Genomic DNA, 15,005 nt, shown 5'->3' on the forward strand with positions numbered 1-15,005 from the left:
AGAGAAAATGGTGACTGGCGGGGCGGGAAGGTTTATTAAAATTATGCTTGGCAAGGAGTAAGTGAGCTTCCCACTCGCATCCTATTAGACTAGATTGCAGTAAGTTTGGCAGCAGATTCAGGGCAGGCAACAGGAAGTAGTGCTTCTTCATATAACCCACAGTTCCATGTTTGCACCCTGCCCCCAAGCAGCAGCAGCAGCACTTACTGGCTGGGCTAGATTTCAGAGGTGACTGTTCTCATTTCCAGCATTTATGCCTCCACCTTTCTAACAAATATTCAACGCAACTCAACTGCACGGAAGTGGAGAGGCCTGCACGTGGGTATCGGGCAGGATGGTGAAACAGAGCCTGCATGTTCAGAGGCAGTCTACCTTTGAAAAAAACAACCGCTGGGGCCAAGTGATGGCAGAGTGCTGTTGCCTTCATGCCCTGACCCAGACTTCCTGGGAGCATTTGGCTGGCCACTGCGAAAAGTTAGGTGGGCAAAATGAACCACGCCCTCAATCTAACCCAGCAGTGCTCTTAATGTGTTTTTAAATCAGCCCATGCACTTCCACAATATACGTTCTACCTCAGAAAGGGGGAAGCAAAACAGGTCTTCATTTGAGCTCGTGGAATTTTTTTGAAAAGTGTTTTGAATGCCAGGGGTCCTCTGAGCATGTGCAGAGTTTATTTAGTGAAAGCAGGTGTAGTACAAACTTGGGAATATAACCAGTATATATTTTAAGTTTGGCCATGAACTGAGGGGCTGAAAGCCTCATATCTGCAATGTCAGAGTTATCTCTCACTTGAACTACTGCAATGCACTCTATGTGGGGCTACCTTTGAAGGTGACCTGGAAACTACAACTAATCCAGAATGCGGCAGCTAGACTGGTCACTAGGAGCGGCCACCGAGACCATATAACACCGGTCCTGAAAGACTCCCAGTATGTTTCCGAGCACAATTCAAAGTGTCGGTGCTGACCTTTAAAGCCCTAAACGGCCTCGGTCCAGTATAACTGAAGGAGCGTCTCCACCTCCATCATTCTGCCTGGACTCTGAGGTCCAGCGCCGAGGGCCTTCTGGCGGTTCCCTCACTGCGAGAGGCCAAGTTACAGGGAACCAGGCAGAGGGCCTTCTCAGTGGTGGCACCCGCCCTGTGGAACGCCCTCCCACCAGATGTCAAAGAGAAAAACAACTACCAGACTTTTAGAAGACATCTGAAGGCAGCCCTGTTTAGAAAAGCTTTTAATGTTTAATAGGTTATTGTATTTTAGCCGTTATTGTATTTTAGCCGTATTTTAGCCGCACAGACTGGCTGGAGAAACCCAGCCAGATGGGCGGGGTATAAATAATAAATTATAATGTTGTTGTTGTTATGAACAGTGGTCTGTCCTACAGAGCTCTTGGAATGATAGCCAAGGATTAAATGATGAGGCTCTTTACAACAGAAGGTCGCAGTAGGCGATCTGAGCAGGCACCCTAGCATTTGATCAAACCACCAGCTTTCCCAGCTCGCTCCCCGTTGGCAGTGCTCAAAAAAGTCTGTCCTCCAGAAGTGAGCTCACTTTTTACCTTGATAAAACTGTAGAGTTGGGATGCCAAACTTCAGACGAAAATTGTGAAAAATTCTTCCCATACCTCCCTTTGGCAAAATTCTCTGGGGAAATGATTTCTGCATTAGGTCACCCAAGAGGAAGGCGAACAAAAGAGGTTCCTTTAGAGGTGAATTGACTGATGTCATCATGCCCACGTGTGCCTGTTCGTGAATGAGAGAGACAGGGAGAAAAGCTATTTCTGCAGAATCCACTTGCAAAGGTGGCTGCATGGAGAGACTCATCTCAATCTCTTAAAACAGCCATTACACGAGCCATTGCCTCGTGTGCTCCATAAATTTCAGCCTGCAACGCCCCTCAGGTACCAGCAAGTATGTCTTTCAAAACATCCAGAGAGCACCAGGTTGGGAATGCCTGTCTGAGATCCACCAAAGAGGCCTCTTTCGATTCTTGCCTCCTGAGTGCCAAGTCTGGATACCAGAGGCATGGAGGGAACCTGTCCCATGGCTATGGAAGGCTGGCAACACGCCAAACTCAGGGCCCAAGCACCTGTCCTTTTGGTGGCCTTTTCAGAAGTGATGCTAAGATCACGCTCACTGACTCTTCGAGAGGGTTTTGTAAGAGAGATGATTTTGAACCAACCCTAAACTCTATCCAATCAATAGTACAAGGCCCACCTTGGGGGTCTGCATTCCTCTGATGGGTGGGGCAGAGCAACGGACATGACTCTTACCTTTGTACAGGTAAGAGTCAGGGCAGCTACGCTAAAGCAGAGGCTTTCACCATCACAGCACAAGGCAAGTGTTTTTCTCTATCCTCTTTCCAGGCAAAGCAAAGGGGCATCGTCTCATTTCAAGGACCCATCGCAGTCAGGCAAAAGCACTTGAGGAGGGCCATGGGCATAGCCAGGATTCTTGTTAGGAGGGGCAGGCTTTTGGTGAGGGAGCCAGAACCTCAGATTTCTATTGATTTGAATAGTGTTACCTCGGGTTAGGGACGCAGGTGGGGCTGTGGCCTATAGAGCGAGATGAACGCCGCAACCCCAGAGTCGGCCACGACTGGACCTAATGGTCAGGGGTCCCTTTACCTTTACCTTGGGTTAAGAACTTAATTCATTCCGGAGGTCCGTTCTTAACCTGAAACTGTTCTTAACCTGAGGTACCACTTTAGCTAATGGGGCCTCCCGCTGCCGCCGCATGATTTCTGTTCCCATCCTGAAGCAAAGTTCTTAACCCGAGGTACTATTTCTGGGTTAGCGGAGTCTGTAACCTGAAGCGTCTGTAACCCGAGGTACCACTGTATTGATTTTGACTGATTTAAGGGGGGGCAGCAGCCCCCCTTGGCTATGCCGATGAGGAGGGCACAGAGCAGGCTCTGGGAGGGGTGTGGTCTCAGAGATGTCCTGAGGGCCAGGCAGAGAGTTCTGGAGGGCACATTTGGCCCCCAGGCTGGAAGTTCCCAAATCTTGACAGCAAGAAAATCGAGATATTAGCTACAAAATAAGTTCAAATACATTGTACCCAGGCCCAATTCAAGGTATTAGTGCTAGTGCGCCTGATTATCAAAACATTTGTTGTTGTTTTTATATTTATTTATACCCTTCCTTTTACCCTGATGCGACTCAAGGTGGCTTACAGATAAAAACAAAAATTGCTAAAAACATAGAAAAACAAACATAAAAAATAGAACACACAAACAGAGATCTATCTATCTATCTATCTATCTATCTATGCTATTTTTCTGGAAAAAGTGGTGCCAGAACTCACCATGGACCCTGAGAGCTGCTGGAACTAAGCTCTGGTGAGTTCCAGCTCAAAAAAAGTCATATATATAAATCAAGAGAGAGAGAGTTTCTATACCCCCTTTCATCCAAGAATCACAGGGCGGTTTACAATATAAAAACACCGTAACAAACATAAGCAATACCCCAACTTATTTTATACACATATAAAAGATCTATTAAAACCATACAGATAATTACAGCACATCATCAGCCTTCTCATTAAAAGCAGTCAGTTCCCCAAAGCCTGTTGGAATAAGGTCTTCACCTGCTGGCAGAACAGCAGGGAGGGAACCAGTCTGGGTTCCCTAGGCAGGGAGTTCCAGAGTTGTGTCTCTGGGAGCAGCTGGCGATCATCTCAAGGGCCGCCTTCCTACCTACCTTGGTTTTAAGTTCTTCTTGAGGTGCCCTTGGTGAGTGTGGTCTGCAGATCAACCGCACATAGCAGGGCCTTCTTGGTGGCCGCACCCCAGTTATGGAACTGCCTCTTTGTGGAGATCTGGCTGCCCTCCACGTTGCTTTCGTTAAATGCACTTTTTCAATGCAGACCTTTGAACAGAAAAGGAAAGTCTGCTGTATCCGTTTACTGTGCTAGTAATACAGCATATTTCAAATACTGAGATTGACCTTGGGCCAGTCAGCACCTGTCTGCCTAAGCTACCGCACAAGGTTGCTATCGCGGGGGTTGGGGGCGGGGAGAAGCAGGAATGCCACCTTAAGCTCCTTATAGAAAAAAGTGCACTTCTCGATGCAGATGCGTAAATAAAGAAACAATATCTTTAAGGAGGCGTTGCAAGGCTCAAACTCAATGCTGATGGCCGCAAACAATGGGCTGAGGTGCTGCGCTGTCACGGAACATCAACAAATATTCCAACCATTCAGGCTGAATGGTGGGAACCGAAGAATCAATATAATTGGGGAAAACCTCATAGGCTGAGGAACAGAAGGGCCTGTGTGTCATTCTGAAAAAGGGCCTCAACTGGCCAGGAAACTTTGGAATCTGGGTCAGAGGGGCTACAAAAATTGGGGAGGGGGCCCCTACAGTCCACATACCACTTTGCAGTAACCAGGCAAATGCATTCTGATCTTTACAGGGCTAGCAATACCGCATGCCTCAGAACGATTTGCTACATTATTTTGGCCATCCTTGTGGCACGACCCTGTAAATTAGGTCCCAGTTATCATACAGCATGGGACGCGGGTGGTGCTGTGGGTTAAACCACAGAGCCTAGGACTTGCCGATCAGCAGGTCGGCGGTTCGAATCCCCACGATGGGGTGAGCTCCCGTTGCTTGGTCCCTGCTCCTGCCAACCTAGCAGTTTGAAAGCACGCCAGTGCAAGTAGATAAATAGGTACCGCTCTGGCGGGAAGGTAAATGGTGTTTCTGTGCGCTGCTCTGCTTCGCCAGAAGCGGCTTAGTCATGCTTGCCACATGACCCGGAAGCTGTATGCCGGCTCCCTTGGCCAGTAAAGCAAGATGAGCACCGCAGCCCCAGAGTCGGCCACGACTGGACCTTTATCCTACAGCATGCAGGATTCTTTAAACAAATATATCATATGGATTTTGATGTGGCTGTTCAGTGTGTATCCAGGGAGCACCTGAGCATCGCCATCCATAAGGAAGCTCTGCCTTTGCCTACTACCTCCTGGGAGCAGAGGAGCCTGGCATGGAGGGAAGAGCCAACTTTCCAGGGGACCCCCAGGGTCGAGGGTGAGTCCCGGGCCGGGATGCGCAGGGGCCATGGAGTGCGCCCGCCCTCGCCAGGCCGCCAGGGAATGCGATCAGGGCCGAGTGGGGCGCAAGGGGCCCCAGGGACCCTTTGCGCCGCGCCCCGTCGGGCAGGAAACCGGATCATGCCTGCGCCTGCGCCTCCTGCATCCCTCTGTCCCGGGCCGGAGGGCAGCGCGGGAGCGAGGCGAGAGGCGCGCGGCCGGCTGGGGGGCGTGGCTCGCGTGACGTCAGCATGGGCATGAATGAACAGGGCGAGAACTTTCCCACCGGCTCCCATTGAGCTTTCCGGAGCTGCGGAGGCGACACGGCTTCTGCTCAGGCGCTTCCTCGACGGCGGCAGCGAAGCGAGCAGCCAGCCAGCCAGGCAGGAAGGCGCTGCTCCGGGCACAGCATGGGCAGCCTCCGTGGGGCCGGCGCCCCTCTCCTCGTCCCCTTCTTCCTCCTGCTCCAGGCGGCGCTCCAGGGCGCCCAGACCCGCGAAGGTGAGAAGCTCCCCCTCCCGGCCCGGGACTCTCCTTCTCTCGCTCCCCCGACGCCGCGCTGCGACCAGCCGCCTTGAGCGCCGACGGAGAGCCGCGCCGGGGAAGGGGAAACGCGCGCGGCTGCCTGCCCTTCCCGGACCCCGAGACGGAGCGGGACAGACTGCCTCTTGGCCGGCTTGGGGGCTGGCGGGCTGGGGGTCGCTTCTGTTCACCGGCATGGCAAAAACAGGAAAAGTTTTTTCTCGCTTTGGCGAACTCCGGTGCCCCCTGCCCTTCCCAAAGTCGGTGCGTAGACGGTGCGGGTCCTTCTGTGCGCGTATTTTAAACTCCAGGTGCGGATTGAAATCTCCAGCGAGGGACGGGCAAGAAGAAGAGGGGCGCGTCCCTTTGGGGGGGGGGAGGGAAGCGAGGGGGCGTTTGGAGAGGCGACGAGGCCGCCGCTGGGTTTCAGAGCGGCGCGGGGAAAAGAAACGTTTCGCGCCGCACAAAGCTAATGGATGGATTTCCTTACCAAAGGGGCTGTGTGGACCCGGCACCTTGTGGTAATGGAGGAGCGTAGGTCTAGCAAAGCAGAACCTCCCGGTTCGAAGGCAGTCTACCTGCAAGTTCTCCGTGCTGGGAAACTAGCGGTGGGAAAGGGTCTGTTGTGCCTTTATGCCCTCTTTGGGGGCTTCTACCTGGCTGTCCTGCTCGGGAACAGGATACTGGGTGAGGTGGGCCTTGGATCGGTCTTTATCCTGTGGTCCGTTGTTCGGCCTCCTGGGATGTGCCCCGCGTTTGAGGAATGGGGCGCTGGCAACCTCTTTCCTCCACGGGTTCGGGCGCCTTAAGCAGAATGCGGCCTTTGGAGTCTTGAATAGCTCCTTAAACAGGCGCAAATTGTTGCAGGGCATTTTTTAAAATTACTGAGTTGGATCAATAGATAGATCTTCTTTTTTAAAAAGAGTTCCGACTTATTCCTTGGCGTGTTAGGTACTGTATTGGCTTTGGGCAGGTGCTTATTTCTGACTTGGGATGGACAGGGAAGAGGCTTGTGTCTGAAGAAGAGTTCTGTGGAACGCAGAAGTTTGCATACGCCCCTGCTCCAGGCCTTTGGGACTAAGCACTTGATTTTCCCCAAATAGGAAAAAGTACTGCCCACTGGCTAGAAGGCAGGAGAGCAAGGTTCCGATCCTGGGCCCTGCTGGTAACATTCTGGGAAATGCGGTGATTCACACGCCGTGCTTACACAACTCAGCCTCCGCTGCTGTGGCAGGGATGGTTCATGCCAGGTTGGGCAAGGGAGGCAAATATTCTGGTTGCCACAAGAGAAGGGTGGGTCAGGGAGGGGCGCTGAATCAACACCAGGAGATTGATCACCCACAATCTCCATTTTTTTCAGGGTGGTGTGGGAAGCAGGGGCAGATTTCCTCTTAGAGAGAGATTTGGGGTTGTGTGTATGGGAGGCCATTTCCATTTCCTTTACTCTGATTTCTGCCATACTGGAAATTAGGCGAGAGCTTGGTGTCTTCACGGTCTCCGTGAACAGGATCTCAGCAGCTGGAGCCATTGCTCCAACTCTCTTATGCAGTCGGTAACTCTGAACTCTGCACCCTTTTGAGCAGAATCTGGGAATTCAGGAATATTTCAGCCTGGGACTATACATTTGATATTTGGAACTTCAGGTTTCAAGGGGCTAATCCTTTCCAGATTATCCCCTTAAAACCTGAAGTTTCAAGGGGCTAATCTGGAACCTGGTGCTGGTGTGTTCCTGAAGGTCCTTGAATTGCGTTGGACCAGTCTTTGGGCCTATCCTGCGCTTGACCCAGCACCACAGTGGGGGGCAAGCCAGCAGCAAAATTCCTTCCAGGTTAAGCCCTTCCGTGGAACAAGCCCAGACTTGCCCACAGGTGTGTACTTTTTCTGCCTGAAAGCCAGGATTTAAATATTTGGCCCCAGGGGATCACCCCAGAGCATATTTTCAGTGGTACGTCTTGTCTCTGGAATGTGTGGAGCCCTGTTAGTCCTTGGAGCATGTGCAGAAGGCTTTTGCTAATCTCTCTAGTCACTACAACCTGATCTGGTATTGCAGGGTTGAGCTACGGGGAAGCCATGGGGTTAACTGCCCCTAATCTGGTGTTCCCCTGCTGGCATGCGCTACAACTCCCAGCAGAACGGATGGGATCCGTAGTCCAAAACATCTGGAGGGCACCAGATGAGGGAAGGCTGCCCTGAGAAGCAAGAAGGGGTTCTGGGGCAGGGCTGGGGATGAACCTATGGCTGTCTGGATACGGGTGGCCAGTGGTGAGGGATTGTGGGAGTTGTAGTCCAGCTACATGTGGCAGGGCACAGGATCCCCAGCCTTGGCTTATATGACCAACCATTTCGGTCCTGGTCTTTGGATATATGTCACCCCTTTTCATGAAGGGACCGCACGATTTTTGCTCTCCTTCCTAAATTGTTCTTCCCAGGGAAGGGTCATAGCTCAGTGGCTTGCAGAAGGCCCTGGGTTCCTGGCAGCATCTCCAGCTAGGGCTGAGCAAGAGTCCCGGCCTGAAACCCTAGGGGGCCATTGTCAGTGTAGACAACACTGAGCGAGATGGACCAGAATTACAGCCTCCTTTAAAGTAGCTTCCTGTGTTTTCTACAAACTCTTGTGTTTATCACCTGCTCCCCTTTTAAAAGACCTGGCAGCCTGCACTACCTTTCTTCACACCTGGGCAGAGCGAAGTGGGAGGAAGCAGCAACAGTGATAATTAGAGCAGAACTCTGGAGAATGTAGCACAGGGTACTTTAAGTCCCCAAAATGCAAAGTTCAGAACCAGAGTGGGTGGGAGCTGTGAAGAAGAAGAAGAAGAGGAGTTTGGATTTGATATCCTGCTTTATCACTACCCTAAGGAGTCTCAATAGGGACGCAGGTGACGCTGTAGGTTAAACCACTGAGCCTAGGGCTTGCCGATCAGAAGGTCAGTGGTTCGAATCCCTGCTACGGGGTGAGCTCCAGTTGCTTGGTCCCTGCTCCTGCCAACCTAGCAGTTTGAAAGCACGCCAGTGCAAGTAGATAAATAGGTACCGCTCTGGCGGGAAGGTAAATGGTGTTTCTGTGCGCTGCTCTGCTTCGCCAGAAGCGGCTTAGTCATGCTGGCCACATGACCCGGAATCTGGACGCCGGCTCCCTTGGCCAATAAAGCGAGATGAGCGCCGCAACCCCAGAGTCGTCCGTGACTGGACCTAATGGTCAGGGGTCCCTTTACCTTTAAGGAGTCTCAAAGTGGCTCATGTCATGGAGGACTCCCTGTTTACTGGACAGATCCCTCCTAGACTCCCTCCCTGGAGTTATTAGAGCCCAGCTGGCCATCATTGGGGAACCCAGGCAGAATCCCTGGGGACATGGAGAAGGGGAGCAGTTCCTTTTGGCTTGAGCAGGGAGCACTTTGGAGCTTCTGCACAAGTTATTTTCAATGCTCCCTGGTGGGCCTGCTCTTTAGTAAATAGTAAGAAGCCCCCCACCCAGCTGGAACATCTAAAAAGGAAGTACAGCATAACATGGCATGGGGTTGATGGGTGTGTGTGCAGGAGGGCGGGAATTGAATGGCATATGGCTTCAAAACCCAGCAGCATGTTTGGTCAACTACTTGGAGCCACATTTTTCCCATTCGGGCCCTGCTGATTGGTACAGTGGAACCTTGGTTTTTGAACTTACCAGTAATCTGTTCCAGAAGACCGTTTGGCTTCCAAAAAGTTTGAAAACCAAGGATCCATGGGCTGGCTGCAAAGTCAATGGGGGAAAATGAAAAACACAGCTCAGAAGCCATTTGGCTTCCGAAAATCATTCAAAAACCGGAACGGTTGCGTCAGGGGTTTTGACGTTCGGGAGCCGAAGTGTTCCAAAACAGAGGTGTTTGGGAACCAACTGTTTGACTGTACTTGCAAAAGCAGCTTGGGAGGCTCACTTGAAGTGTCCCCAGAAAAAAAGGCCCTCTGTGTCCACTCCCAAACTCAGCCGCTGACGAGGAAGAAGAGGAGAAGCCAGAGTTGGCATAAGCAGCCAGCAGCCCCCATCCAGCCACTTTGAGACGGAAGCTTTGCTGACCAGAGAAATGTGGATTATGGGTTTTGAGACACAGCCGCTCCAAGCCTTTAGCCTCAAAGGCGGCAGTAGCGCTGGCTTCGCACTCTTTTTCTTTTTTTTTGCACATTCATCAGCTTCTTTTGAAAAGCCACTGGAGGGGGGGGGCGTCTGGTGGCGCGGAGAGGCGCTAGTGGTGCTGGAGTGAGTCAGGTTCCCCATGGGAAGGGGGGGTGGTCCTGCCTCTTCCAAACCTGAAGAGCCCACTGGCTTGCAGGAGAAGACAGGAATGTTAATGAAGAGGCTGGATGGCCGCCTGGGCTCTCTAATTACGCCAGGGAGGGAGTCTAGCAGGGATATGTCCAGTAAACAGTTCCTCTCCAGCCCTGGGCTGCTGTGTAGCCGTCTCTTGTCAGTCTCTGGAGCTGGTCTCTGGAGCTTCTTTTTCTCCCAAGATGCCTAAAAGTAATTGGCCTTGAATGCAAAGGGTTAATTAAATCTGGTTGCAGCTCCCAGCTTGGAACTGATGTGTAAATTTTCACTTCTCTTTTTTGTGCTGCTAAACTGAAACAGCAAAATTTCACCCTTATCCAGAACATTTTCTTCGGAGCCACCGGACTGCACTCTCTCATTACCGCACAAGAAGCTGCTTTAGACAGAGTCAGACCCTTGATCCGTCTCGCTTGGTATTGTCTGCACTGGCTGGCAGAGGTTTCCTTCCTTCCTGGGACTCAGTAGGGTAGCCTTCCCTCTGCCACTAAGCTCTGTCCTTTCCAAAACAATTGGTTTGGGCCTGCAGCAACCCCCTGACTTACTGTTACTGTAGGAAATTCAGTACCTCCTCTCTGCTCCATCAGCACTTTCTCAAAAGCAAGAGGTGCTGGAGCTGACGTCCACCTGGGGCATCTTTTGCCCTTAAACCTTCCTTGCAGAGCCCCAATGTGCAGGTGCGGTTTGTGGCTCTGGGGAGTCGGGCAAACGCACTTTGTGCATGCCCAGAGAAACGTTGGCATCTTCTCGACTTGAATCCTGGCAGCCCCAGAGTCCCCCCCCCCCGCAGTCTTAGTGGTACCATGTAGTTGGCGCTGGGTTTTTAAAGGATGGGAGGCAATTGAGGTGTAAGAGTTTTCAGTGCTTTCTGTGCTTGCTGTGTTAAGGCCAGTCTGACTGGTGGTCAGTGCCAATGGGAGCCATGGACAAAAACAGCAGGAGGGCGCCAGCTTGGACAATGCTGTTCTTGCAGATCACGTTGTAATCTTTGGCTTTGGGCTCTGTGTGGATCCTGTTGCGCTCCTGACTAGCAGATTCCTGTGTACCACTTGGTCATGGATCCTCTGTCATGTACAGAATTGTGGGGCGGTTTTTCTCTCCCTCCCTCCCTCCCCATTTCCATGTGGCTAAAATACAGGCAGTCAAAAAAAAAATCAAAAATCAAATCCACATACTGGGAAGGGAGGGGAGAGCAAAGTTTAAAATTAACTCTGGAAGTTGGTGGGAAAGAAAAGCTGTTCCAGATGCTGCCTGCCTATTTATTTATTTTTATTTTAAGTGAAGAGTCCCGGGAAACCATGCAGGATGACAGGCAGGCAGTTGGGTTGGGGGTGGGGGGAGTGAAGAGAGCTTTGCTTGCCCCTTTGTTTAGCAATAAATCAAAAGAGCTGAATAGGTTCTGATTAGGGAAGGGAAGGGTCGCCATTTTTTCCTGCTTTAAGGGGGCTGGGAAAGGAGAAGCAGTGCGGTATAGCGGTTGAAGGGCTGGATCAGGGCTGGGACCCCAAGTTACCCCACAAGGTGATTGTGAGGATAAATTGGGTGGAGGGTCTGTGTACATCGCTTTGAGCTGGCTGGAGGAAGGGATAGCTATAAATGTCCTAAATAAATACGTTGTATGTGGTTATTAGTCCTTGGGGCTTTTAAATAAATAAAGTCAGTAAGTTTCAGTCTGATTTCAAGGCAGCGTACACTGAATGTCAGTTCCTGGGGGACAAAGAGGGAAGGGAGAGTCGCTTTCATGTCTTGGTTGTGAGTTTCCCAGAAGCGTCTCTTTGGCCACAGAATGCCGGACTAAATGGGTCCAGCAAAGCTGGCTGTGGGTAGACAAGTATTAGAAGCCTCCATTTTCCAAAGGCCTGGGTAGCTTGGAAAAACATGAGACTCTTAATCCCAGGGTCATGAGTTCGAGTTGCGCTGAAGTTTCCTGCATTGCAGGGGGTTGGTCTAGATGACCCTCGTGGTCCCTTCCAACTCTGTGGTTCTATGACCTGGTGCCTAAGGCAAGAGAGGGCTGTGGTGCTCAGTGTTTGCTGGGTACAGGGGCAGGACGGGCCTTTTGACCCTGCAGGGTTGCATTCTGGTGGAGTGGCAGAAGGGCCTTCAGGAGCAAAAAAAAAAAAAAAAAAACCTTTAGCCTGCCATGCAATGCGAGGGATACCCTGCAACCCACAGCCCAGCTCCTTGGCTTGAGGGCAGCGCAAGGAGGCAAATCCCCACCATATCAGCCCTGCAGTCAGTGCAGCGGTGCCAGTCCAGCACATTTTAAAATGTGCTCTGCCTGGATAGCTCGGTTGGTTAGAGCATGGTGCTGCTAACGCCAAGGTTGCAGGTTTGATCCCTCTGCTTATTCCTGTGTTGCAGGGGGGTTGGACTAGATGGTCCTTGAGGTCCCTTCTATGCTGTGGTTGCTCAAGTCAGGGAAAGCCGGGAACTGCAGTTTTGGGTGCTTCCTGGGAGACTCAGAAGGCACCTCTGGTCAGCTCCAGCTCTTTGCTGCCGCAGATTCCTGGGGATAGAGGCTTAGAATGGTTGCTCCTCCCTTTACTGCTGGTCCAAAGTCCGAGAATCAAACTTGAGTGTCCGTGAGAGCAGGGAAGGGCAAGAATCCAGGGCAAAAAGAGGCAGGCAACTCCACCCATCTCTCCCTCTCTGAGATGCACCAGGCTAGTTTTCCATGCTGGGATATGACATTAATGAGAGGTTTAGAGCTCTGGCAACCAAACCTAAGCAGCCCATCCAAAGACTGCATCTGGAAGAGATTTGTGGGGGGAAAGAATCTCTGGAGAGTGGCAGGCGCAAGAAACCCCGAAAGGCTGGCAGGGTTTCTGTCTGCGGAGAGACAAGCGAAGGGCCCTTGCAGAGAGGAGGGCCAGGTAGAGCCGATTTGGGGGGGGGGGCATAATTCAGTAGATACAGCACCTGCTTTGTATGCGGAAATTCCCTGGCTGAGTCCTAGTTAGAAGGATTGCAGGCTGGAAAGGACCCTAGAGAGCTGCTGCCAGCCCAAGTAGGCAGCACTGGGCCAGAGTTCGTGAAAAAGGCAGCTTTGGAAGGACGGGGCACATCTGCTTTGCTTGCAGAAGGTTCCTTGGTCCAGTCCCTGTGAAAGGGTTTTGGAAAACAGGAGCCAGGATAGCTGCTGCCAGTCAGAGCAGACCATCCTGAGCTATGTACAGCAGCAATCTGACTTGCGATTGCAAAAGCTTCCTGAGTGCATGTTTGTTGCTTCAGCAGAATCCCCCCCCCCCCAAAAAAAAACCCCACCAGGCCCTATTTTGGCCTCTGCAGGCCCCTTCCTCCAGCTGAACATATTTGTGAAGACTTGGGGCTTTTGTTCAGTTGCAGGTGAAATACGGTTTCTGGACTGTGCCCAGGGACTGCTCTCTGGAGATGCCCTTGCCGCCTGACCTTGGCCAAGCTGGCCTCCCAATCCCTGGGGGCCACCCACCTCCCTCCCTTTCTCTTGGGAGCCCTTTGCCCTTCTGTCATGGGGCCCCCACCCTGTTCCCAAACAACCAGCCTCTGCTTTACAGCCTGAGCAGGTTACTCAGCACCTTTCTCCCCGCCAACGGGGAAAATATAGAAGTAAACCAAGGAAGGAGCTTGACTACAAGATAAGAGTGAGATAATAGGGCTTCCGGATGTCGGATGTCCGAGGGCAGCTTCCTGCCAGCAGACTTGGCTCACAAAACTCTTGCCCAAGGAGGCACAACCGGTGGCTATCGGGGTTTAAGAGAGCAGCGCGTGGCAACCGTCTCCATCTTTCTGCCCTGCAAAGGAGGCAAGAGCAGAGCCAGAGCCTTGGGCAGGGACACAGGCAGGCAGCTGAAGCAGAGAAGTCAACAAGATTTCCCATCCACGGAGGAGGCAGAGTCGTGAAGCATGCAGAGAGATAACAGGCACCCTCCTCTGAGCAGCAGTTTTGGACATGCAGGAGACTTTGGGATTACTTCCCCCTGCCCAGTGCTCTCCAAAGCACTCAGTTGGAGAATTACAAATCTCATATCTTTCTCTAATCAAAGAGTTAAGGTGATACTGCTTGGGAGGGCCGGCTTCTGTTGATCTAGGGAGATGGCAGGATTTTATTTTTTTTATAAGCATTGCACAATGGTGGATTTAGACTGGACACAAAAGCATTTATCTAAATGCTCAGCCGACTGCCGTGAAAAACATGCTAGTATGAAAAACAATTAACCGGGGGAGTGGGGAGCTGTTTTGCAACCCAAAACCAAAGGAAAGAGAAATAATAAATATATTATGTGTTTGCTGCAGGTAGAGGAGAATTAAGTGGCATTTATGGCCTGTTTTCTCACAGGCGCAATAATTTGATTAGTGTAACAAGCATGGCTGCAATAAAAACATGCTTTAAAACTAAGTGGATGTAAGCCCACCAAACTGAGCACGACAGAGAGGCCAGCTGGAGGAGGAGGACCCATGTGTATCTCCTTCTGCAATGTGTGTAGTTTTCTGAACTGAAAATGAAGGATAGCACCTGCCTTGTACCAGAAGGACGCATGACGTATCTTCTCAATCAGCTCCCAAAAGGAAGAGGTTGACTCTCTCCTTGCAGCCACAGGGCAGGTCAGCGAAACTCACTTCCCTCCTTCCCCTTAGTCAGGAACAAGGTGCTGTTTTCTGGCCAACGGGGCTGCATGAGCACTTCAGATGTAGCCCCAGTGCCGGATTTACATATAAGCTAAACAAGCTATAGCTTAGGGCCCCACTTTCTTGGGGGCCCAAAAAAATTTAAACAGAAAAAACCCTGGATGTACATTTCCAAAATATAAGATAAAAAACAAAATAAAACCTACATACAGCAACAGTGTTTTGTGTTGTGTAGGTTCCTATGATGTAAGTAATGGGCCCTGCCTGCTAGCCTGCTCCCTAAAATATCACTGGTTTGCTCATTTCTGTATATAGGGTGCCTACGTTCTGCAAGGAGTGGTTGCATGGCAACATGTGCAAATGGCTTTAGATACCTATTAGGTCCGTAAATGACCACATAACATATATTCAACACAAAAAAACAGTGACAATTTGTTGTTGACAAAGGACAGCTGGACATAGAAAGGGCCCCATTACCTTCAGTAGCTTAGGGCCTCATCGAACCTAAATCCGGCCCTGTGTAGCACGAGTGGCGAAATGGCTGTGT

At 51.2% G+C, this 15,005-nt stretch overlaps 1 protein-coding gene across 2 annotated transcripts in view; it reads left to right on the plus strand.

Annotated features, from left to right (window-relative positions):
* Window positions 1-5,345: 5,345 nt before the first annotated feature.
* EPHA2 (EPH receptor A2) overlaps window positions 5,346-15,005 on the plus strand; it is a 39,166-nt gene continuing 29,506 nt past the window's right edge. For both annotated transcript variants that reach the window (XM_079986856.1, XM_079986857.1), the window contains exon 1: window positions 5,346-5,532. In XM_079986856.1, the coding sequence (XP_079842982.1) occupies window positions 5,442-5,532 (91 nt within the window). In that variant the 5' untranslated portion in view covers window positions 5,346-5,441. The remainder of the gene's footprint in view (window positions 5,533-15,005) is intronic.

The sequence above is a fragment of the Podarcis cretensis genome, assembly GCF_951804945.1.
Source record: "Podarcis cretensis genome assembly, chromosome: 8".
Taxonomy (NCBI): domain Eukaryota; kingdom Metazoa; phylum Chordata; class Lepidosauria; order Squamata; family Lacertidae; genus Podarcis; species Podarcis cretensis.